Raw genomic sequence first — 23,900 nt, forward strand, 5'->3', positions numbered from 1 at the left:
TAATCACAAGGAACATTAAAAAAAAAGCAAACAATTTTAATATAGATTGAGACTCAGTGAAAACCTGAATTTAAATCTCCTTGTAGTGCAACACAAGTAATTAATATTTCTTGAATTAGGTCATGCAGTTAAAAAGTTGAAAGGGAATTTTTCTGATGGAAAACTACACTGAAAGTTTTCTAAAGCAGTAATGGAACTGGGTTTGTTTTTTGGTTTTTAAATCTTAAATAGCAATGAAAACAAAGTTAACTTTACTGGGGCAATTAAACTCAATTTCCCTACTTCACTACCCTATGCATAAACATATTCAAGTGATAATGCTCAGGTCTCTTACCAGTCCCTTTCTGTTATATAGAAAATCCTATCAATTCTGTGCCCTCTACCTTGAAGGCAGGTAGCTGGAAGGTAACATGCACAGTGGAACAGCACTGGATGCAAGTGAATGGCTTTTACAAAAAGCCTTTCTTACATGAAGGCAAGCAGGGCCCTGCTTTTCCATCAGGGAACTGCAGTTTTGGTTGACTTGGTCATCATCAGGTTATGTGTTTACAACCCCGTTCTGTCTCAATGCTATCACTGTTCCCACGTGTGCCTCGGCATCTTCCTCTGCAAGCTGTTACAGAACATGTTCTCTCCCTGTTATGTTCCACCCACGAACAATTTACAAGGCTCCCCCCGCTCCTTTATACAGTTTTGAACTGCTGTCACAGATCTTCTACTAACAGATACAAGATTAGTAAACAACAACTTCTATACACATTAAGAAAATTAATATTTACAGAAATAAATACCTAGCATATAAGCATTCTGAGTAAGTCTTTATAAAGATCCGTTGATTGTAGCTTCTCTGGCTGTCTATATTGCTGAGTAAAAGCAGGCCAGGATTGTTCCCCAGTTCAGAGGCCAAAGGTAAGGACTGACTAATGTCCACCCTACCTAAGGCAAGGCTCCTTAAGAGAAAAGTTGTTTCGGAGAGCACTGTTTGGGACTGTCTAAAATAAATCCAGGGAGTGAAGGAACAGTTAAGCAGTGTGGATAATCAGTCCTGTTACATGAACTCTTTGAAAGACAGGAATATCCTAAGCCCTCTTATAGAGGAAGGATACATGGCTTCCCTAAGACCATTTTAGCTGCTGTCCACACAGCGGATCAGCAGGAGAGGTACAGGATTGAACCCAGTTCTGCTGACTTTCAACCCTGTTCTTAAATTTACGTAAAGCCTGCTCTCTGGCTGGGAACAATCAAAGCTCTTCTTGTGGAGGTTTGTGGAATGTCTGGAAGTTCAGAGACAAGGAATTAAGCACTGGGTGACTGCATGCCTCCAGAACACAGTACACATACAATTTTTTTTTAAAGTTACTTCCAAATATTAAATAAGGATATTGTTACTATTCACAAGTAGAGAACCCTTAAATTTTTAGGCTGTTATCTCTTTTAAGCAAAAGGAAAAGACACTGGTACTTTAAGATATATTTCTTTGTATTTCTTCTTTAATTAGAAAGTCTGTTATTATCAGAATTCAGTATTTTTAATTCCAGAACTGAAGTAGCACATAGAAATAAGTGTTAATACTATCGTGACTACATGGTGTCTACAATGATTATTTCTACCTGTTATTTCTACCAGATTTATGTTATCCATTCATTAGTTTCATGCTTTGTATTGGCCAGATGGTACTGCAGTGATGATAAACTCCAAGGCAGAACAAGCCCATGGTATACATACATGCTATTTTTATAGATATACACTATTTTTTATATATGCATATGTCTTGTAATAAAACCTGTGCTGTGAGCTTCATAACTCAAAACAGTATTGGGACTAATCACAATTTTTAAAATAAATTTTGGGGGTAGAATAAACAGACTTGGGTGCTGAAAATTTCTTATAGTATCAATATGAACCACCCCCAAACCCCTTCTACATGACCAGACTGATTACATATAGTCCTTGGACTTTCAAGTATTTGTCAGACTCGTTCATTCAAAGCCCACATGAGTAAGCTTTTTAATTGGCTTCTTACAGAGGCTGCAACTGGTTGTTTTTAGGTGCCCAGATACCAAACAAGTCTGAAATGAGTATCCCACCTCTAATACTTTGAGATACTAATGTTTTCATCTGTCCATGGTGCAACACTAACAGAAAACTTTCCTCTGCATTCTTCTCAGAAGGGGCATTAGGATAGTGAAGTTTTAGAGAATCTTTAGTTAGAGGTGTAATTCATAGACACTGAATGGTTTTAAGTTCTGCACTTAAGGTAAGATTAGTCAAACCTGTATCACCACATTTTGTTTATTTCAGACTTTAGTAGGGCGTAGGCTAAGACAGGGCACAGCATATTCCTGATTCGGGCCCTTCTGTACTTTTAGACATGTGTTTTAGAAAAATAATCAAAAATACTGATGCTTATGCTGCACTTACAGTGATAAGGGCTGGGGTAAGCAGCAGCTCCTCATTTTATAGCACAGACACAGGTATTTTTGTGATATTTATGCCCCAAATTCCCATGTCGCATTTAAGTCTGTGTCCACTAATACACATCCTTCATTTGACAGGACTCAGGCGTTTCTACCACCATTTGCTAACAGCTTGTGGGAGGGGGAGTTTGGCATTCACATTCATAATATGGCACTCAGGAAGGAATGAAAAAAAATATCTATGGTGTTGGATATCCAAGTTCAACAATGACAAGGTATTTCCTATTCTCTAAAGCTTCCTGTTCCCTGTGACCAATGGAGCTACCTCTTTTCAATACGGCCTCAGAGCTTATTCCGAGGCCCACACCATGATGATAATAACAATAAAAATAGTCTTACAGTCTATTGTTATTACAGGCACAGTATGTTGTTGGAAATTCTGAAATTTCATTCACGCAGAATTAACAGCTCAGTTCCTGAACCTACATCCCTAAGCAGAACACCAAGCTAATACCCCTCTGAGAAGGGTTACCAGATGGTGACTTTCTTATAGTTTTACATGCTTATTTTAGATTTTAGGCTCTGAAGAAAATAAATATATGCACATACGGATGTTCTGAAGACAAAAAGAGATCTGTTCGTTTAAGGATAGAGATTGCCTTTGGGAATACACAGCAAACATTCACTATGCTTCAACCTCCTAGATAAAACATGCTCTGTATGTTGAGCTATACAGTAAGAATCAACCTCTAGTTACTGGACTAAAGCTTCGGAAAGGTTAGACACAGGTTGTTTGGGGTCATCTTCGATTGTTACACCACAAGCTCAACTGCATGCCATGGTCCAACAGTCAACTAGCTTGGCAGACCCTGGAAGGCACTACTTGACAAATGCAAAATGCCACAGTAACCAAAAGTTTTAGTTACAATATTTCAGAGATGGAACTTACCTCTTCCTGTAGGAATGATGGTACTGACTTGCTCAGTCCTTTGAGTTTTTCAGGATTGGAAAATAGCTTATCAGGCTGTGAAGGCACTGTGGAAACTGAAGAGCAGCAATTCAAAAGGCTTCAAAAATATGTTTGTACATCAAAATAGTGAGATTCCGTAACAGGACACAGTTAAACGACTTCAGATGAAATACATGCACATGCACAACCAGTTTACAACTTGGATACAAGATTTGCACACACACACCCCCCCCCCCCCCCCAGGACTCAGAGAAGCTATCATTAGGAAGGATAATCTACTTTGACATCTCCTTAACACTGACCAAAGAACTTTGTCTGGCAGGAGCAGAAATGTTTACATTGCTTGACATGATGTACAAGCCTGGGTGCTGCAGGCAAATTCTGATCAAATATAATGAAGAAAACATTTTCAGTTTACCTTCCAGATTTTCTTCCTAGAACAAGGCTAAGTGCACTCATGCACTAACCATACCATCATTGGCATTAAAGTCATCATAAGGTTCTTGGTAAGAAGTCAGTGTACAAGCCAAACCCTGTTCTTTTATTTACTCAGTCTAATTAATTGCAATAGAAACATTTGTGTAAATCAAGCAATTCTTAGACCAGAACAAGGAAGTTTCAACTATTCTTAGTTAATTATAAGATGCATATCATTAATGATGCACTTCTTTGCAGCCCATCTCTTCAACTTTTGTATACCTCTACTGAAGTCAACTTCTATGCTCTTTCACTGTACAGAGCTTAATTGCACAAGCCAGCCTTGCAAAAAATCCAGTTTGCAGGAAGCCCACAAGTCTCAATTTTCCATGCTCTAACCCCACTTATATTTAATAATGCACTAAAGCTCTGTATCTTTGGACTCGATACACATTGTAAAATGCACCAATACTGAATATTGTATGACAGAGAATTATTTGGCAACAAACAGCCAGCTACAGGGGCATCTATTGCCTAAAATGAAATGCTGCACACATGACGGGATTGTTTGCAAGGCATGAGTTAAGCTTTTGCAAAGCTTTTGCTGTTGAAGCTCAAACAGCGCTCAACATATCAGTTATGATCAGTATGCAGTTAGATGCAGTTTCCCCACTGAGCAAGTATCTAGTCCAGATGTATAACTTATTAGTTGTTAAATAAAAAAGGATTTTTAACGTATTAGTTTAAACATAAGTGGAGAAGTCTCTCCATTGTTTGCTGGAAGAATCCTATTACTCACTTCCTGCTGCATTTTCATTCCCCTCTCGATGCTGATCAGCTTTCGGACCTGCTCAGTGCAGTATTGACAACAGTCATTCAGCAGCACAAACAGCTTTGCAATGTTATAAATAGCATCAACATATTTTATATGTGGGAAGTTTTTTACTTCCCCAGGCTCCATATGTTTCTGTGTTTTGCATCACTGTTCTCCTTTGAGGAGCTGGATCATAACAAAGGTAACATGAGTGTACAAGCTAAGCACAGCAAAAAGATGAATAGTATTTCCAAGAGAGCTTGCCTTATTCTGTCTGTGCAGCTATCAGTTTGGCTGTGTGTGTCATTTTTTCAAAAGTTCACTCAATAAATTTAATTGAAAACCCCCACCACCCTTTTCAGATACATTCCATATTGAATGTAAAACATGCTTTCAGTAGGGGCCTCCATGTGAAAGTAAAGTGCAGTGCAGTACTTAAGTCTTGTTAATTTACTGGACACTGCATGCATCCTATTATGCTACAATCATCCTATTTATACTGTAGGCCACTAACAAGCAAAATGCTTTAAAGCATTTAAAACATGACAATAAATGCATCTGTGCACAACAATTTTTTTAAAACTGTAGTGCTTCAATGCAGTAGAGAGTTCTGTGTTATATTCCACCATATTCAGTGTTATTTGATGGTTTTCTATTGTGTTCATCTTGACCTATTCTTGGAGTAGGCTTGCTTTTTATTTTGGTTAGATTCGGAATTTCAAAAGGTATATAGAAAAATTTAACAGTAAGGCATCTGTAATGCACTAACAGACTGATGCTATATCATCAGTAGCTGATCTGGCAGTTCATCTATTGCTTAGAGTAATTCTACTTTGCTGGATTGAGATAGAGATTGTAAGAGAGGTTCCTTTTCAACTGATGTATTCTGAAGGGTGTTTTACACTAGCAAAAGCCATCTTGCATCTTATAATGCAACAGAGGAACAGACAAATTCAATATTTACTTAGGCCAAGTCTTTCAACTGAGCTAATGTTCAAAGCTCTTAATGACTTTAGTAAGTGTTTCATAGGCTGAATGACCAACAGCCAAAGTAACACACTGGTAGGTGGCACAGAGTTTCTGCAGATATAGCAGGACATAACGTAAGTATATTCCTTAAGAATAAAATACAGTAAAACTCTACAAAAGCATTTCAGTCATGCTGAAGTTAATCAAATCTAAAAGTGCAATACAATTCTTGGTTTTAAAAAAATCCTTCACTAGCAAAGAGAAGCCATTGAGAAAACAATAAACTTCCATGCAGACACAAAAGATATTTACCATCTTCAGCACTAAGAGCTAATTCTTCCTTTGGATTATTTATTTTTCCTTTATCTGTGCAGGAAAAAAGTAACACATAGTTAGAAATTTTGCTGTTCAGTATGATAAAATGGATGGCAGTGGTAATCACTGAATTAAGAGTAATGAGGACAAAAAAAACCCAAACCAAACAGAGCCATTAGAATGGTTAAATTCAAGAGATGCTTTCTATGTCACACACTACTTCAAGCCTACATCCAAGCAGCGGACTCGTGTTGACACAGTTTCTATCAAGTGTGCTGCTGCAACCATGTTAGTGCATACCTAGAAACTAGAAGCAAGCAATAGCATAAGTAGTATTAGTAATATTTGCCAACAATAGCCAACATATTTCAAAATCTACACCTCCACACTTCAGTTTACAAACAGAAGTTCAGTTTATGTCTTCCCTGTTAGACATGAGATCAGCAGGAAAACCGTCGGGGGCAGGGTGAAGGGAGACAGGAATAAAAATTAAAAAAAATAATCCTAGGAGGCTACAGAGAGAAGTCAGGAATGAATCTTAAGTACAATCTTGTCTCACTGTATTCTCTTCAAGTAAGTTTGGTATATTAACTGCTAGAGCACACAGGTAAAACTACTAAACTAAGATGATTTTTTCATAATTCTACTGTTTACTAATTAGACCCAAGCAAGCAGCCAGGAGACAGTGGCAGCTGCTGCTCATTACTGGTTTGGGTAGTTGCCAATACTTTCACTATCCAAGAAACAGTTCATCACTGATGAACACAGTGTATTTTTGGAAGATGTCTCCTTCCTAGTCCAGTGTTGCTTCAAAATTAACACAAAAGAACTGAAAACTAAACTGTACGAGAAAAGAACTCAGTTCTACAATACAAGCTCCATACAGCTTTTTGAGAAAGACAGACAAAACCACTACTTGACAAAGCTGTATGGAGGACCAGCATGAACACATTTAAGCCAAACTGAGGGTCATGGGAGACACACACAAGCTTTGTGCTCACTTGAGGTGGCTGATGGAATGTCCTCTAGACTTTTGGAAGGCATTTTCCTATCTGCACTCCTTTTCAAAGCCATCAAAACAGGGTTTAATTCTTCTTCTGAACCTGTTACGAGACAAAACACATGAACACTGCACACACAGACATGCCTTTTTAAGCAAGTCACTAAAGAACAACCATGGATTTCCCATGAGAATCTCTTTTGACTGTTAACAAAGACAGTGAATATTCAATGAAGATACAAAATAAGTCCCAGACAAAAGAATTGTCTAATTTTAAGTGTCCATTTGCTTTCTCTAAATTCTCTCAACCATCAGTAGAGAGAGGCAGGTTGGTTGATTTGCCTTGTGTAGGTACCTCTGGCTGTACTGACTAATAAGTGGGTTTCAGGCAATTATGGCAATTATTGTTCTTAAACAATTATAGGGTAAACACAGACTTTAGCCATTTTGTAACCATCTTGTTATGAATCAGCACAAAAAAAAGTTAATAGCTTTAGTTTTTTCCTCACTGTAAATTTGTCCATTATATTTTCTCCCCAGTGAAAGAAGTTTTGTTTCAATACTTGTGCAACAGCCACAAAAAAAACCCCAACGGTGGAGATATTTGGATCCCTGAAATTATGCAGTTGTCTCCAAAGGCAGAATCAACACAAACCTAGTTCTTTCAAAAAACTTTAAGACCCTCTCTCCTCCCTATTGCGCTTTCTTCCCCATCAGCCAACTAACCAGGCCTTACAGTGTTGCTGCCTGTAATTATGGGTAAAAACAAATTATGTTTCATTTTTTCTCATTTGAGTTTTCACTGACTTCTATTGGAATCTCACTTTCAAAACAGGCTCAAGAGTAAATTGGCAGGCCCTGGAAACTACACAAATTAATCGGATATTCCAGATAAAGAAAACACTCCTAGTCTCTCAGGAACAGATTAAAAAGGTTAAATTATCTCCTCTATCTTAAGCTCTTCAATGACGATCACATTCTATACATTGACTAGAGCTGTCATTCAACCAATTGATAAGAATCCCAGCAAACAGACCACTTCATTTATATGGCCACTTTCTAGTGCAACAGGCAGCAATGCTAAACAAAATAGCACCAAGTACTGGTATTGTCTTTATATCTAGCCATTCCACTGATAAGTATTTACCTTTGAAGACTAGCTGGTCAAACTAAAGAATGAACTCAGTCAGCCACTGATATTTTTTTTTCCCCTTTTTTAATCCAGGATATTTAAAAGAAATACCAGATTTCAAGTGTTACAACGTTATTAATTTGAAGGAGCTGTCATGGGGGAGGAAGAAAAGGGTAAATCATGAAGACTGATGTGATTGATTCATGCTGCTAAACTCCCCTTACCGAAGAGGCTTACCCAAATGTAGTACATGTTTGTCAAACACTTTCCAATTAAAGGACTTAATTAGTTCTTCTGATCCTTCCCAAACAAACATCCAAAGCATCCAATTAAGAAATAAGTATCACACAGACTTTTGGTTAATATATTTCAACTTGGCTACCAAAAAAATTGTAGCCATGTTTAACAACCCATCACCATGAATTTTAGCAATCAAACGGCTCACGGATTGAGCTTCTGGTTCCAAAGTGGGACTCAGAGTTTTCATCTGAAAACTTGGATCCCAAATTTGAGCCATCCCCTTCCTCTTCATCATTATCCTCATGCTGAGACATTAGGTAGAGTTGAGCTCCTTCTGGCTGGGGGAAGTTGCTCTCATCTTTAAGTGGTGTGCTTGTTCTTCTGAATTTCAACAGTGCTTTAAATTCCGAATTATTTTCAGAGGCATCCAAGGATGTGCTTTCATCTCCCCTTCCTTTTTCATTTATCTTGAATGGCTTGATTGCAGTCATGCTGGTCTCTCCTTCCAAGGGAAGATGATCAGCGGGAGCCAAGTTTCTCTTTTCTTTTTTATTAATAGCTCCATTTCTTTTAGGAAGATCAGAAGCTTTAGTTTCACTTACTGCAAGATCATTTACTGAGGCTTTGATATTTTGTTCTGGAGCTCCCCTTTTGATAGATATTTTCATCTGTGTATGATAGCTACGTAAAGCATCATATGGCTGTGACATTGTCACAAATAAAGTATCTTTTTGTGATGGAAATGTATGATCCCCAAACTTCTCGTGTTTATGTAACTCTTTGGATTTTGGAGATGAAGCTTCAGATGCTTCTTGAAGAAGCTTTTCTAAAGAGCTACTGAATTCACTGAATTTTGCAATATTTGAAACAGAAGTTTTTTCTATTATTTCTTGTATCTCCTGAGGACGATCTCTCTCTTGTTGATGTGGAGCATGTACACTTTGACTAGTCCCTATTTTACCTTGCATTTTCTTATCCATATTTTCCAGCACAGAAGCTGGTGTTTCAGAAACCTCCTTCTGTAGCTTCTGCAAATTAACATCAAATACTTTATATTCAGCCTTGGACACTGCAGATCTTTCTATGGTCTCACTGACTTCCTGAGGCAACTCTCCATCATGCTCACAGGTCATGCTTTTAACTTCCACCTCAGCAGGCCTCCATACTGTGCTGTCAGCACACTTTGGTTTAGGCGGTAACGTTTCTGAGGCCTCCTCCAGCAGCTTCTCTAAAGCAGAACTCAAATCACTGACATTGGATGGAGCAACAGACTTTTCTATGGTCTCACTGATTTCCTGCAGCAACTCTCTATCATGCTCACAGGTCATGCTTTTAACTTCCACCTCAGCAGGCCTCCACACTGTGCTGTCAGCACGCTTTGGTTTAGGCGGTGACATTTCTGAGGCCTCCTCCAGCAGCTTCTCCAAAGCAGAACTCAAATCACTGACCTTGGATGGAGCAACAGACTTTTCTATAGTCTCACTGATTTCCTGCGGCAAGTCTCCATCGTGTTCATAGGTTGTGCTTTTAACTTCCATCTCAGCAGGCCTTGGTACCGTGCTAATGGCACGTTTTGGTTTAGGTGGTGGCGTTTCAGAGACTTCCTTCAGCAGTTTCTCTAAAGCAGAACTCAAATCACTGACCTTGGATGGGGCAACAGACTTTTCTATAGTCTCACTGATTTCCTGTGGCAAGTCTCCATCGTGTTCATAGGTTGTGCTTTTAACTTCCATCTCAGCAGGCCTTGGTACCGTGCTAATGGCACGTTTTGGTTTAGGAGGTGGCATTTCGGAGACTTCCTCCAGCAGCTTCTCTAAAGCAGATCTCAAGCCACTGACCTTGGATGGGGCAAGAGACTTTTCTATGATCTCATTGACCTCTTCAGGCTGACCAGTATCTTCCTGGCATGTCAATTCTATGCTGCAATTAGTTTGTGATAAACTATTTGTGTCATCTGATGTTTTCATTCCCACCCTCCTATACTCAGAAGGTTGAGATGCAAAGGTTTCCCTGAACAGGTTCTGAAAACCAGCTTGAGGCCTCTGAGAACCCTCAAGAGTATCATCATTGTCTGCTGCCTGACGTTGTAGACAGAAAGGTTCAAATTCCTTAAACAGTTTCCTGGGCCCTTTTTTGTTTTCATGCTCATCTATTGATGGCACATACATTTTCCCTAAGCTTTTACTTATTTCTTTTTGTTGATCAGCAGAAGTAGTGTCATGGCTCTGTTCTACTGTTCTTTCAAAAACCCTGCACTGATTTAAGTGAAAAGTTGTCTCTTTCAAAATGTTTTCTTTTAGGTTCAAATTAGATGACAACTCAGAGGCTTCCTTTTCTAACTTCTTTAGGCCTAATTTGAATGCATCAAGCCCAGCTTTAGGTTGAACAACCTTATCCACAGTCTCTGCAGCTTCCTCTTTAGGGAGACTGACATCTAATGGAGTAGTCTTGTTCTCCACTTTTTCTATAGGTAAACATTGCCAATCATCTACTGCTGTCTCCTTTAAAACATCTTTATCACTGGGTGATTGGAGCAAATGCAAGGAAACATGATGTTCTTTTGATGAAACAATACCTTTTTCTATACATTCTTTAACTTCTTGCTCTGGAAGACCCATCTTTTCCTGGAGTTTTGAGATAACTGGTTTTCTGTCCAGCTGGACAGAGTCTATATTTTTTGTGTGTGTCACATTCAGACCTTCCAGTGTAGGTGATCCTAGAAACACTTCACATACCACAGAATCTAATTTCTGTGTGTTTTTTCTCTCAGATGTTTGGGTTTGTTGTTGAATTAACTCTTGCTTGCTCACGTTCTCTCTGCCCTTTTTATCTTCCTTTGATTTTCTTTCATAGGTTATTGAACTAGTATTGTTTGGCAAAGAAACATCTCCCCTATCAATGCTATTCTGTAATTTAACTCCAGTATCCCAGAAGTTTCTCAAACTCTGGAACTGTGAAGGATCTGAAATTTGATTCTTGGACTTTTCATTCATTTTTTCTTTTAAAGACAAAACCTGGAAGTGGGGCTTCTGTTGGGAACAAGCAGCAGCTTTTTCTTTAAGTGTTTCTTTCTCATCTTTGCCTTCACTTTCTATGGAAGTTGAATTGGCACCAACTCTTGACTCCAAGTTACTGGCTTTTGGCAATTCTGTGGATTCATGAACTTCATCAGATGGAAATCTTCTTTCTGTTTTTTCAACCGTGTGGCCTGGTCCAAACTCAAAAGAGTTCTGATGTTCATTTCTTGAAGTCTGGCTTGCACAACTTAGTTTAGCACTTCTTAACATATTCTTGCTTTGATCATCCAATCCATTAGGTAGGTATACTGCAGTTGGGTTTATTTTGTCACTTTCTCTGAGACCTTTCAATGCACCACCACCTGATGCATTAGTATTGATATTAACTTCTTTCTCCCCATGACTGAGGATAGTTTTATCCCTCTCCCAGAATGCTCTGATCTCCTTTATTCTTCTTTTTTCTCGTATTGCCCTCTCTGATTCACATTTCTGAGCTGGTAGCTTGTGTTCTTGATGTTCCAAGAAATTTGATTTTTTATTTTGTTGCTTGATTTCTTGACCATGTTCTCTTTCTTCATCTCTTGTACATTCCAATTCAGTTAGGAATTTGCCATTTTGCTTCTCATTCTCTTCCCCTTTCTTAGGTTTCATCCTCTCTTTTATCAGCTGTGTATCTTCTGAAAAAAGTGATGCAGATGAAATACTATTCTGTTGTTTAATCTTTCCAAACAGTAACTCTTCTGTAACTTTTGTTTTTCCATCCATGCTAGGCCCACTGTGTTCTGGAGGAAGAGTTGCTGTTCTGGATGAGAAGTCCACTTCCTCTTTGGGTTCCCTGCCTTGGGATCTGGCTGATACATGTTTCCTATCTTCAGTACCAGAACTTCTTTCCAACCAATTTAAAATTTTTGATACAGATTCATCAGCCACTTTGAGTTCATCAGCATGTTTGTCAGGCTTGAAAGTGGTTTTAGCATCTTGCTCCTCAACAAGATCAGGCTTACCTTGTTGAAGACTTGTAGAATTGGTATTTGACACCTCATGTGCTTCTGTTTTAGCAGAAAGCTGATGTTTATCTATAAGGTAAACAAACTTAACAGAGTTAGGAATCAGTCACACAATTCTATAAATGTTTGATCTATCTTGAAAAATCTCTCAGATTATTTTTTTTAACTGTTAGCAGAGAAAAAGAGTTCTCTGTCCTTGTATTTTTGGAAAGAACCATACTGCAGGCAATGGAGTAAAAAGTAAAATTCCTGCATTGATATATCCTACCGGAAGATTAATCATATTACTTTCGAGGGTGCAAGCAGATAAGATTGGTTATCCCCATTCTAAAGGAAATGGTTACATTGAAGGGGGGGGTGGGGAGAGGAAGGCAGCAGGGGGAACAACCCAGAATACTTGTGTTTTAGTCCCATGAGCAAATCGCCAAGTCACAACTGGATTACTACCACAGACAGTCAACAGCAGTACACCAAAATTTCTTCAGTTCCCATGCAGACAGATCTACCAGGCCTTATGACAGGTATTTTATCCAAATGCCATCACTTCACCTTCATCATCCACAATAAAGGTGCCTATGCAGGCTCTGATCTGATTGTTAATTCTTAAGAATACCAGTAGAAGATAATCTAAAAAATACTGGACTACATTAGAGCATTAAAATACAAAAAGGTGATTTAGAATTTAATTCTGCAGTATGTAGCACATTCCTACTATTTCTGTTTCCTAGTTGTCAATTCTCAGATACAAGTGATTTAAACATTAATGAATACGTGCCATATGCTATTGCATTCTGTTCTTCTCTCCTATTAGTCTCTTACCAGTAAAGTTTTTGTGTGACTTTGATTCATGGCTCAAGATCTGGTTGGATTTATTTTCATGTGTCTCATCAACACTCAGTTCGTTATTGCCATTTGGCAGGTTATTGCTGGAGGTTTTCTGCAGACTTTCAAGTTTCTTAGGAGTAACCGTCTTTGTCTGCGAGGCTTCATTACCCAGGAAGGCTGACCTATTAGTGTCACAAGGGCCAGATGCTGATGTATCTTCTCGTAAGCCATCTTTTGTTTTTACTTGTAAAGCTGATGAATAGGTTCCCAAAGGTTTTGCAGCAGGAATTTGCTTATTCCCCAATGAATCTGATCTAATAGCATTGCTTCCACTACTCTTTATTTCATCAGATTCTAACAAATCAAACTCTCCTGTTTCTCTACCACGGTGTAGCTGTGGGCTTTGCAGAGGTTCTCCTTTACCTGTGCTAGATGAGAACCTCACTTGTTTTAGTTTTTCTAGTGAAATTTCTGTGGAGTCTCCCGCTTCTTCCATAAGAGAGTTCTTCTCAGCTTCTCCTTCAAAAATAGTTGCAGTAGGAAGACCATTCTTTTTTGGAACATCTAACATCTGACTAACACGAACTTCTGAGTCAGTGGAACTTGAACTTGAACTGCGCTTCAGAATGCCCCTGGGCAGTGTACCAATGCCATTAATCCTCTCAGTCTGTTTGGCTGGTTTTGGAACAAAATCTTCTCTTTGTGACACAGGACCTGTTGCTTTATGAATTAATTTTCTAGCTTTTGGGACAGGACGCTTAACTAGTCCCTTCTGTGATTCATCAGGAGGTTCTACAGAAGGCTTCTTATGTTTCTCTGTTTCATCATTTTGTAAGTTTGGTTTAGGTTGGCTCTCTTCTGAGAGTGACAAAATTTCTGTAAGACATATAGAGAATAAATCATGAGTTTACATGACATTCATCTGCATAAACAGAGGGGTATGACAGTGCAGATCTAGAATGTAGTGATTATACTGGTTTATTAAAAACATCTGCAGTAAAAGACATGCAGAAATTCAACACTGGTATTGATTTCATTTGTATGTAATAGGATGTTTTAGCAGATGTAAATCCTGCAGTTATTTCTTATTCTAGAAATATTAACTATTTGATGATTCCAAAGATAGAGAGCACAACAAATTTTTGATCAGCATTATTCCTGCAAGGGACAAAGTCTGCAGGGAAAGGCAGCTTTAGAATATGCATATGCTTCTTCGGGTTCAGAACATCAACAGCAACCTACAGAAATTGAATCAGGCTATTTCCATGTTCATACGGAACAAAGTAAAATTCAGAAGTGATCTCCTGGTAGGGAGATAAGGTTTTTTTTATTCCTAATGCGCAAGTCTTCCTTTTTCCTGTTGGCAAGCTTTATGACAGAGACAGGAGAGTAATTTCCACATATAAACCTGCAAATTACAACTTCAAATGCCTGTATTGTGATATATCAGCACTCATCTACTTGCTTGCGGAGAATACTGCAGGAAAGGGAGGATTTGAAAATAAACAGGACTGAGAAAACAAAGGAAAATAATAAAGATCAAAGAGTTAGGTTTCTTCTGTTGAGCCAATAGCAGTAAAGACTGGAAGGTCATAAAGGCAGCTATGCCAAATTCAAGGAAGTTTCTCTGTTCTCTTAAATGCAATTCAGGACAAACAGCCCTCTCAGATGGAGTGCTTAATACTGACTGGAACTGTGAGTAAAACAAAGGAAGCAAAACCCACTTACTCATGTAAACAGTCATTTCCAAAACATGGGGTTTGAAATGAACTAGCTGATAGGTCCAAGTAGTTAAGATAAAACAGGTTTTGATATCTTACAAAAGAAGCAATGAAAGTAAAAGTAATTTCCATATAAGCCACCAAGAAATTCACAGTCATATGCTAAATAAGTATATTTACCCTTTGATAGCTGAGGCAGAGTGGCTGGTCTGTTTTCTGATTCCCCGCTGTTCAAGTTATCACCTGGTGCAGTGGTATTAAATGGATTTCTCCTTTGCTAAAAAAGGAACGAACATTATAGTTGCAGTCAAATTGTTGCATCAGTACAGTCTTGACAAAATAAACGAAAAGTGCAGTGATTTCCTCTGCCTCACTCCCCTGTCAGCAAAGAGTCTGAAAGCATGCCTCAAACTGGATACATGACAAAAAAACCTAAACAATATGAACCAGGGAACTATCAGAAGTGCTAGTGATAGCCTCATCTTGTTCTTTTTGAAGTCACCAACAGCAGAGATAAGCCACCACTTAAAGACACCTGAAAATCCCCAGTTGTTGCAAGTTAAATAATTTTATCTCTAGTTCTGTGACTTCAGAGATATTGAAACACAGCAGGACAATTCTTTTCAGTGGTTAGAAATAATGTCAAGCACAGACAGCCACTGAGTATAGCCATAACAGCACTTCGGTGCTGAACTTTGAGTGGTTTCCATTGTCTCCCTCTAAAACAAACAAACAAAAACAATACTCATTTGTTTTCCACCTTATTATCTTTCTTCCTCAAATCTTTAATTGTCTTTACCACCGAAGCAAAGAAACACACAAAATGTAAAAGATAGCTTCTGCTATATTTAATACCAGCCATACCTTTACTTGTGAGATTGCTGCCTTCATAGATCTTTCCTCTGGTTTGTCTAACACAGAGGTTATTGTTTTAGAACTGCAAAGAAAAAGCATATAACAAACTTCAGCAAACAGGACATTACTTTAAGCCTTTTTGAAAAAGCAAAACAAACATTCATTTATATATACTCACATATAACCTCTTGGCACCTAAAGCTTTCTATTTAGCCTGTTCCCATCAGATTTAATCACACAGAATCATTTAGGTTGGAAAGGACCTTGAAGATCATCCAGTCCAACCGTTAACCCAACACTGACAGTTCCCAACTACACCATATCCCTAAGTGCTATGTCAACCCGCCTCTTGAACACCTCCAGGGATGGGGACTCCACCACCTCCCTGGGCAGCCCATTCCAACACCCAACAACCTGTTCTGTAAAGAAATGCTTCCTAATATCCAGTCTAAACCTTCCCTGGTGCAACTTGAGGCCATTACCTCTTGTCCTATCACTTATTACTTGGTTCAAGAGGTTCATCCCCCGTTCTCTGCAACGTCCCTTCAGGTAGTTGTAGAGGACGATGAGGTTTCATTTAGAAACAAGCCTTCTCCTTTCCATAGCAAGGGAATATTCTTGCTGCTTTGTTTCCTTACAAAAATTTCTTTGCATGTTAAAGAATTCAATACAACTTCTTCTTGGTGTGACAGAAATAATTTTTTTATATCTTTTAGATTTTTAAGCAAGCTTTATGTAATATAGCCGCTCTCCAGACAATATCGGTGTTGTCATCTCCATCCTTGCCCTACATTTATACTTCTAGGACTGAAATCAAAGTGGAAGAAAGTGCCAAAATCTGATAAAAATAGAGTTTTGCAAACTCTGAGTAAGAAAAATCAGAGGAGCCCTATCAGCACTACGGCAAATACATGACACGCCACAGATGACAACACATTCCCTCAGAGGTACAGCTTATAAGCTACTCTTCCAATTAAGATCCATAAAATCTGTTGTTTGATAGCATAAGTGAAGTTATTACTTGTGATCCTGACTAATTATAGCCCAAATAAGGAGAAATTAAAACAGCTAGAAGAGACAGCTCCTACTTTATATCAAGAAATATTTCATCTATTTGCAGAACGATGCAAGGGTTTTTTTCCAAAACCATTTCCAAAATAGATTATTACAATTTGAGTTTATCTAAACATCTCAGATATGAAAAAGCATTTGTTTTTTGAAGATGGAAGTTCGATGTGGATTTAAATATGATCTTTATAGAACAACATCATTCAGCATCTTAACTTTATCTAGAAAATGCTGTCATTAAACCAACTTATGTGCTTATGATTTTGGGAATGGGGGAAACAGTACAAGGCAGGAAAAGTGAATATTCTCAAGGTAGGAAACAGCGCCTCATGCTAGGAAGAAAAACAACTCCTGTGTTTTTTCCATTATAGATGTACAAGGAGATTCCAATACTGAGTATTTCTTTGGTCGTGATCATTGGTATGGGTGAAAAGGCTTTCAGATATTGATTGGTAAGCAGCAGAGCCACAAGACAGTGCTTTTGAGGACAGATGTGGTACCTCAGGACAAGATAACAGCTCCCAGCTCTCATCAAGGGTCAGGTTCAAACAGGAGCTGCCTCCTCACATGGACAAAGATCTCTCCAGTCGGGTAACTGGCAACAGTCTGCCCTGATGAGGAAAGAACTTTCCCATCTTCTCCAGGGTGCAGTACAGTTAACCTCAAAGTTTAGAAAAAAAATGTCTGGGAGCCACACTTGAAAGGCTACTGGCCTCTGGACTGCTAAGTGTGTGTGAGAAGTGACATCACTTCCATTTTACAAATGGGAAAACATCAATCATTATGGAGAAGATGACACAGTAACAAGCAGCCTGAACATAAGGCTAGGAAAAAAATACCAGTTGTAATCTCAGCTATAAACTTCTGTATCTCTTCCTCACTCTTTTGGTTTAACATTACCTTTAAGAAATATACCACCACGCATAGTGATACAAATTTAAGGTATGAGCTGATCTGGTAATGGAAACTATGGCATGGGTGAAAAAAATAAACTGTTCTCATTTCAGCACTAACTGCAGCAGACTCTTATATGTACACACCACGTATATATAACAGATTATTATTGTTCTTTTTATTCTTCTCTGATCCTAAATAAGAAAAAAAAAAATAGTTCCCAAAGATCTCAGTACTGCAACTTTTCTTTTCAAAAAATAGCATTCCACATTAGTTTTTAACCTTAGTTCTAATACTTCATTTTTTTTTTTAGTCTGAAAATACATGTATTTAAAGAAACTTTGTTCGGATGAACTAGACTTTGTGTTCTTGCTTTTATAAAGCACTAGAGTTTGGTTTTGTTTTTAAGAGCACCTGTGTGCTCCTGTACTTTGTGTCTCATCTACACCATCTACTACCCAACAAGACAAACATGATCTTGTTGGTTTTTTTGTTGGTTTTTTTTTTTTTGTTTGTTTGTTTTGGGTTTTTTTTGTTGTTTTTTTTTAAGGTCTAGGTCATGAATGCTTCAAGCCTTCGCTCATGTAAAATGAAGAAAATACTGTTATGTACACTGGGCTGCAAGAAACTGGTAAGACATTCTTTGGTCTGCAGTTTTTACAGGCAGGCAGGTAACTTTAAGTCTCATTGAACACACACACAATCCCACAGTATTTTAATGCAATGCTGCTTCAGATTTACCACAGAAAAATTAAAGAGTTGTTCATTTGGCATTACATACTGAAAACCTTGCTCTAAAGAAAACAAGGTAGAGAAAAGAAAACCACACCCAGGATCCTGTAAATTCCACAACAAATGGTCTGAAAATACGAGTTTACCCTCAACCCATACAGATGGCAAACAATCTGGGAACAATCAGTTCCCAGATATGCTGCATTCACAAGGCTAATCTAAGAGAGTGTATGAAGCCAAACTGATAAATACACCCTGATTAAAAAATTCCTGCACTGCAATTCAGCAAAACAAAGAGCTGAGAACCACAGTGAAGGCCCAAACTCCACACAGACTGGACAGCACTGGACAGCAACCAAGAGGCAACAAGGCAAAGGCAAGAGCAAAGATGGAGAAAGGGGTTATAGATTTGCAGGCATTGTCAATACAGTCTACTCAGAAATAGCCTCCCATTAAAAAAAAAAAAAGCCTTCCTGGGCTCATCCTGAACAGTAGAGAATCTGGTGCGAGTAAAGCTAATGCAATTTAATGGTACTCCATAAAAGTGTCCTTATCTAGGTATCCCAGCAAAACTACATGGATTTTAGGAATTAGGACTTTTGTGCAAATTTTTCACCTTGCAGAACTCTAGAACCCACAACTGTCACCTGTTCAAAGTAGGCTAAGAATATTTTCTAGCCTAGGGAAGAAAACAACCTACAAATTTTAATTTGAAAGGTAAAACCCCTTTAACACTGCCCTTTTTTTGAGTTTCAGCATATAGACAGATGGTATCACTGAACAGAGGTAATATTGACAGTCTGAGTCACCCTAGGAAAACTTGCTCTGTGCAAGGTTACACCTTCAAAGACACTTCACACACCTGGCTTGTAAAGACTCTGGTATGCAAGGAAAGTACCACAGTGATAAAATGCCCAAGAAAAAAAATCATAGCTTCATTACTAAATTTAGGTATTTGGGGTGTGGGGATGAAGATCACTATGGTAATTTTAAGAATATAGTTGTGGGCTGATTTCTGTCCCACCTAATATAGCAGGATCCTAACTCAACAGCAGTTGAACTGGCCCCAGGGCTGGATTCGATCCTGAGCAGTTTACAAACAGATCTACCAGAACTGAACTTTCTTCACATTCAGTAAGAATTGGTTTGGTTTAAGAGTAGGATCCAGAACAAAAAAAAAGGTCTGGGTAATTTTTTATCACATATCTTCTGGTCCCTATCCTCAGGTTAGCAGTTGTTCAGTTTATGCAAAGCCTGCCAGCCAGTGCTGGCCTGAAGCCCACTCTTAGAGAAGGGGGAAAAATCCTAAACCCTAAAATCCACAACTCCCACAAACCTACCCTGAAAGCAGCACTTTAAAATTTTTTAAAAGTCCAAGTGCTCGAACCACATGTAGCATTTGGGCACTAGAAGCTGTGAACTCACTTGGTGCAGTCCTAAACTCCAGAATGATACTCTGTCTCATCCTCTTAATTCTAGCCATGTTGAGACTACTGCATTGCAACAGGAAGAGTCAATTAATTCGTCGTGGCTCTGCTATCCTAACAGCCAAATTAAATGTTTGTGGTATCTAGGTTTTCCCTTCCCACCCAACTGGTGGGGTTATTGCTTTCCCAGAATTGTGTTTCTACTCAATTCCTGATCAGTTGCTGCCCTTAGAGACAAGCCCACAGCCATGTCAGGCCAGTTTCTTTCGAAGTCCAGTATTAAGAGAATAGAAAAGAGGAGTATTTTAAAGACATAGTGCACCTCCTGCAAATTCCCCACACGTTGTGTAAACTAAGCTCAGTCACAGTGAAATAAGCCCATACTGAAATCATAAGCATTGAATTGCACATAGTCCTGCCATTTTGCTTGCTTCATCTTTTGACATTTTAGAAGCAAATAATCTGAGACACCTAATCAAGTATTTATGCAAAGTAAATGCAAGTAAGCATCCAGTCCACATATTCTAAGGACCACTTCCAACTGCCTCATAAATCCTGGACTGTGTGAGCTTGCTTTAAAGGGTATTGGTGAGAGTATGAGCACACATGAACAAGGCATACAGGCTGATTAATTTCTGGCACAATTTGGAGCAAGGGGCAGCAGAGGGTCCAGAACAATAACTATCAAGCTTTGCACGGCTGTGACCTGAAATAAGTCATCAAATCACTTTAACTTAAACACCACTACCAAGTTGGTCATATTCCAAACAATTGCCTATGTGTTCTTAAACTCGTTATGTTATACTTTTAAAGAGGCTGCCCTGGCAGTTTATGAAATGTATTACTCTATCAATCACACACAATTTGTGAAGTTGTAATGGTAAGAATAACATTATATGGCTGTGCTATTTTTAAAGTATCATCATCATCTTCTCCTGACGTGCAAGATGACATGCAAAATATTCTAAAAGATATATTAAACAGGAGCGTGTCTTGTGCTGTCCATAAAGAAATAACTCCATAACAATCTCCTGAAGGTAAAAGCCACCTGTTAAAAAAATACATTCAGTAACAACTAACTCTGTCAGCTTTATCAGGCAACCTGGGGGTGGGGGAGAAGCTAAGCTCTTTTTTGTGATAAGCAACCTTTTATCATCCTTACTGTACTAGTCTATAACAAAGCAGTTTATTTGACCTTTTTTAGCATGGTTTCAGATGTGGGTAAGACAAATACCCCTTTGAGTTCACTGATAACGATACCTAAAGGATAAGAAAGACCAGCAATGCAAGCCACAATTGTTAAGACTTACACAAACCTTTGGTGCCATTCATCGTGAATATGTGTGCCCAGTTTGCAGACCACAAAAGTGAAAGATTCAACTGCTACTAGATACTGTACAAATGCATAGTAGGAGAGAAGCCTTGCTGCAAAGAGAAAACAGATGACATACAGAGAAGGCCTTAGAAGATAGAAAGAAAGCAAAAGGTTACAGAGCAGATCAATGGCACAACCAGAAGTAAAACAGCCACCTTAAAGAAGTAACTCTGGCTCTTACCTCACTCTGTTCACAGAAAGCACAAACAACAGTTATCTGTATTACACCCTGGTTCTTGTTTCCTCAATGGCGTTGAGGAATCTGGCCATTTACAGACATTTCATTTCCACCTGCAGTCACCCTAGCTAAGAGATCAGCACTTTCCTTTTCAAATGCAGGCTTTTTGAAAGCTTTTCACACAGCCAATGAATTACTACATGTAGGTATTTCAAAAAGAAGACATGTCTCTCTCGGAAATCAACTCAGGATATTTCAAAGCAAAATGGAGCTGACTGGGATGTATACAGACTTGACTCAGAGTGATTTAATACAAAATGTTCTGTAGTTCAGAAACTACTTATCCAACTTTCCTGCAACAACTATAGCCATTCAGGCATATCCAAGCTGACCATCTTGCCTTACTCTGAATAGAAGCCTTCCAGAAAGACAGTTATTTTTCTTGGTAGAGTCTGAATTATTTTCCGTAAGTATCCAAGGTTCTTTCCACCTGAAGTAAGTTTGATCTCCTTAAAACAAGCATTAAACAGTGCACCCAAAAATCTGGAAAATTCTGAAGAGCAATTTCTTAGTCTCTGATTCTTCACATGATCCAAGCTTAAAATTCAGGCTGAATCAATAGTCTGGTCTCATTAAGTGACCAAATGAAGAGACGCAGAGTTTACTGTCCCCCTGCACAGAGGGACTGATCATGGCCAGCCATTCTAAGCAGAAAATCCTGATCTCGCTTCTGGGAACCGGACCAAATTGTGACAAGAGAACATGTGTGGCAGCATTCTATACATCATTGACAACTTTTTCCTTGAAGAGGAATTTGAATGCAGAACAATTAACAATACATGACTATGATCTGTCAACCTTTCACATGCACGAATTCCTTGGGCGATTCTGGGGAAACATTTGATGACCTTTGAAATAAGAGGCAAGTACAGTATTTTGGATGGAACTTACAGCTCACAAGTTTCACCAGTCCTGATATTATATATATTGTATGATTAAACAGACAGCTTACCTTGAACTAGATTTCAGTTGTTGTTCTTCTTCTTGATGTTCCACAATGCCATGTAGTTCTGGTGGCACAAAGACTTCTTTATTAACATTGCTCACCCAGCTGTTCTTTGCTTTGTTTGATTTGTTCTGACTCACTTCAACTAAAACATGAAACAAGAATATTGTCGTCTCCCATATGTCCATACAGGATTTCTTAAGAAGCAAATGTAAGTGTTTGTATTCAGCCCTACAGCTATTTCAGAAGTCCACTATACTTTAATTATGTACAGGAGCAGATCTCGTGCTTTCTGAAGAATGGGTTTTTTAATGCTACTAGAAATTTCATGTACTGCTCCAGGCTTTAGACCATCTGCTTTAGACCTTAAAGTGATCCTAAATGGAGAAGTTTTCTACCACAACCCTGGTAAAGACTGATCCTGTAGTTCTTGCACCTAGATAAACACCAAAAATTCAACCTCAGCATCCTGAGGAAACAAAAACAATTAAATGATAGAAAACAGAAAACATGTTGAAGTTCAGTTAATCAAGTCAATTATTCTCTTCCTACAGCAGTAAACTGGAAGTTGATCATCACTGTCATTGAAGCAGGTGGCTAACCCCTTATGGATAGAATTACCACAAGAAGCTAAGAAGGTAAGTATAAAAAAAAGCAACCAAAAAGCCCCACTCGTTCAGCAAATGCAAATACATTTGCATATCTTTTTGGAGGACAGGATCTATTCTGATAACCCCTTTCAGAGTCAAAACATTAGTTTACATTATTTCCTCTACTGCTTTTTGTACTACTTCAACAGTTTAAAAATGAAGAATTTCTTAGTATGTAAAATAAGCAAAATTTTTATTCTCACTTTTGCTATCCATCACTGCAAGCAAAAATATCTGGACATCTAATGAGCCATTGAAACCAAGTAATTGCACATAGTTCTGAATGTACCAGTATGGTCCTTTGTTCAATTAATAAGATTAGGAGTAATTTATCTTCCTTTAAGATAATATACCTTAAGTATTTTCCTTTAAGCTATAAATTACTGTAAAATTTAGTTAGAATTTTACAGCTGATTTTCATAACCTTCAAGTCCCAAACCAGCCAAAACCACAAACATGCTGCACTAACCACCTCTGAATTTTTGCATTCTTTTCTGTTTCAGGCCTTTTCTTGTTAACTTAAAAATGCAAAACCATCACACAGTAACCTCAAACTGACTAAACTGCCACTATCCAAACTCCTATCTGGGAATATAGGAATTGAGAAGGTGTAACACTAAAGGATTAGACACAGCAAAACAAAGCTAAATTGTAGTACAAAACCTATAAAAAGTAGCAAGCTGTAGTCCATTTAGAGTATTGAGAGAAGTACCTTACTTGCTTTACTAGTGCAAAGTAAAATGCCTTAATAGAACTTAGAAGAATAAAGATTGCAAATTTCAGTACAATCTGGTGAGAATCGTAAGAGTCTTGCCCTGCTAAATCAAAAGGATTTTGTAGAACTCCAGAAGGTTAAGAGGAGATGGGGGCC

The 23,900-nt window shown here is 38.3% G+C and overlaps 1 protein-coding gene across 6 annotated transcripts in view; it reads right to left on the minus strand.

Annotated features, from left to right (window-relative positions):
* The window catches only part of SYTL2 (synaptotagmin like 2), a 64,635-nt gene that overhangs the window by 8,832 nt on the left and 31,903 nt on the right, over positions 1–23,900 (minus strand). For 4 of the 6 annotated variants that reach the window (XM_074860383.1, XM_074860385.1, XM_074860380.1 and 1 more), the window contains 9 exons: positions 22,386–22,524; positions 15,709–15,781; positions 15,025–15,121; positions 13,118–13,999; positions 12,296–12,367; positions 6,904–7,005; positions 5,900–5,953; positions 4,604–4,651; positions 3,367–3,461 (listed from right to left, as the gene is read on the minus strand). In XM_074860383.1, coding sequence (XP_074716484.1) covers positions 3,367–3,461; positions 4,604–4,651; positions 5,900–5,953; positions 6,904–7,005; positions 12,296–12,367; positions 13,118–13,999; positions 15,025–15,121; positions 15,709–15,781; positions 22,386–22,524 — 1,562 coding nt within the window. Of the gene's footprint in view, positions 1–3,366; positions 3,462–4,603; positions 4,652–5,899; positions 5,954–6,903; positions 7,006–8,479; positions 8,515–12,295; positions 12,368–13,117; positions 14,000–15,024; positions 15,122–15,708; positions 15,782–22,385; positions 22,525–23,900 lie in introns of those variants that run through there. The other 2 variants (XM_074860384.1, XM_074860386.1) reach the window with 2 other exon arrangements.

The sequence above is a fragment of the Strix uralensis genome, chromosome 2, assembly GCF_047716275.1.
Source record: "Strix uralensis isolate ZFMK-TIS-50842 chromosome 2, bStrUra1, whole genome shotgun sequence".
NCBI lineage: Eukaryota > Metazoa > Chordata > Aves > Strigiformes > Strigidae > Strix > Strix uralensis.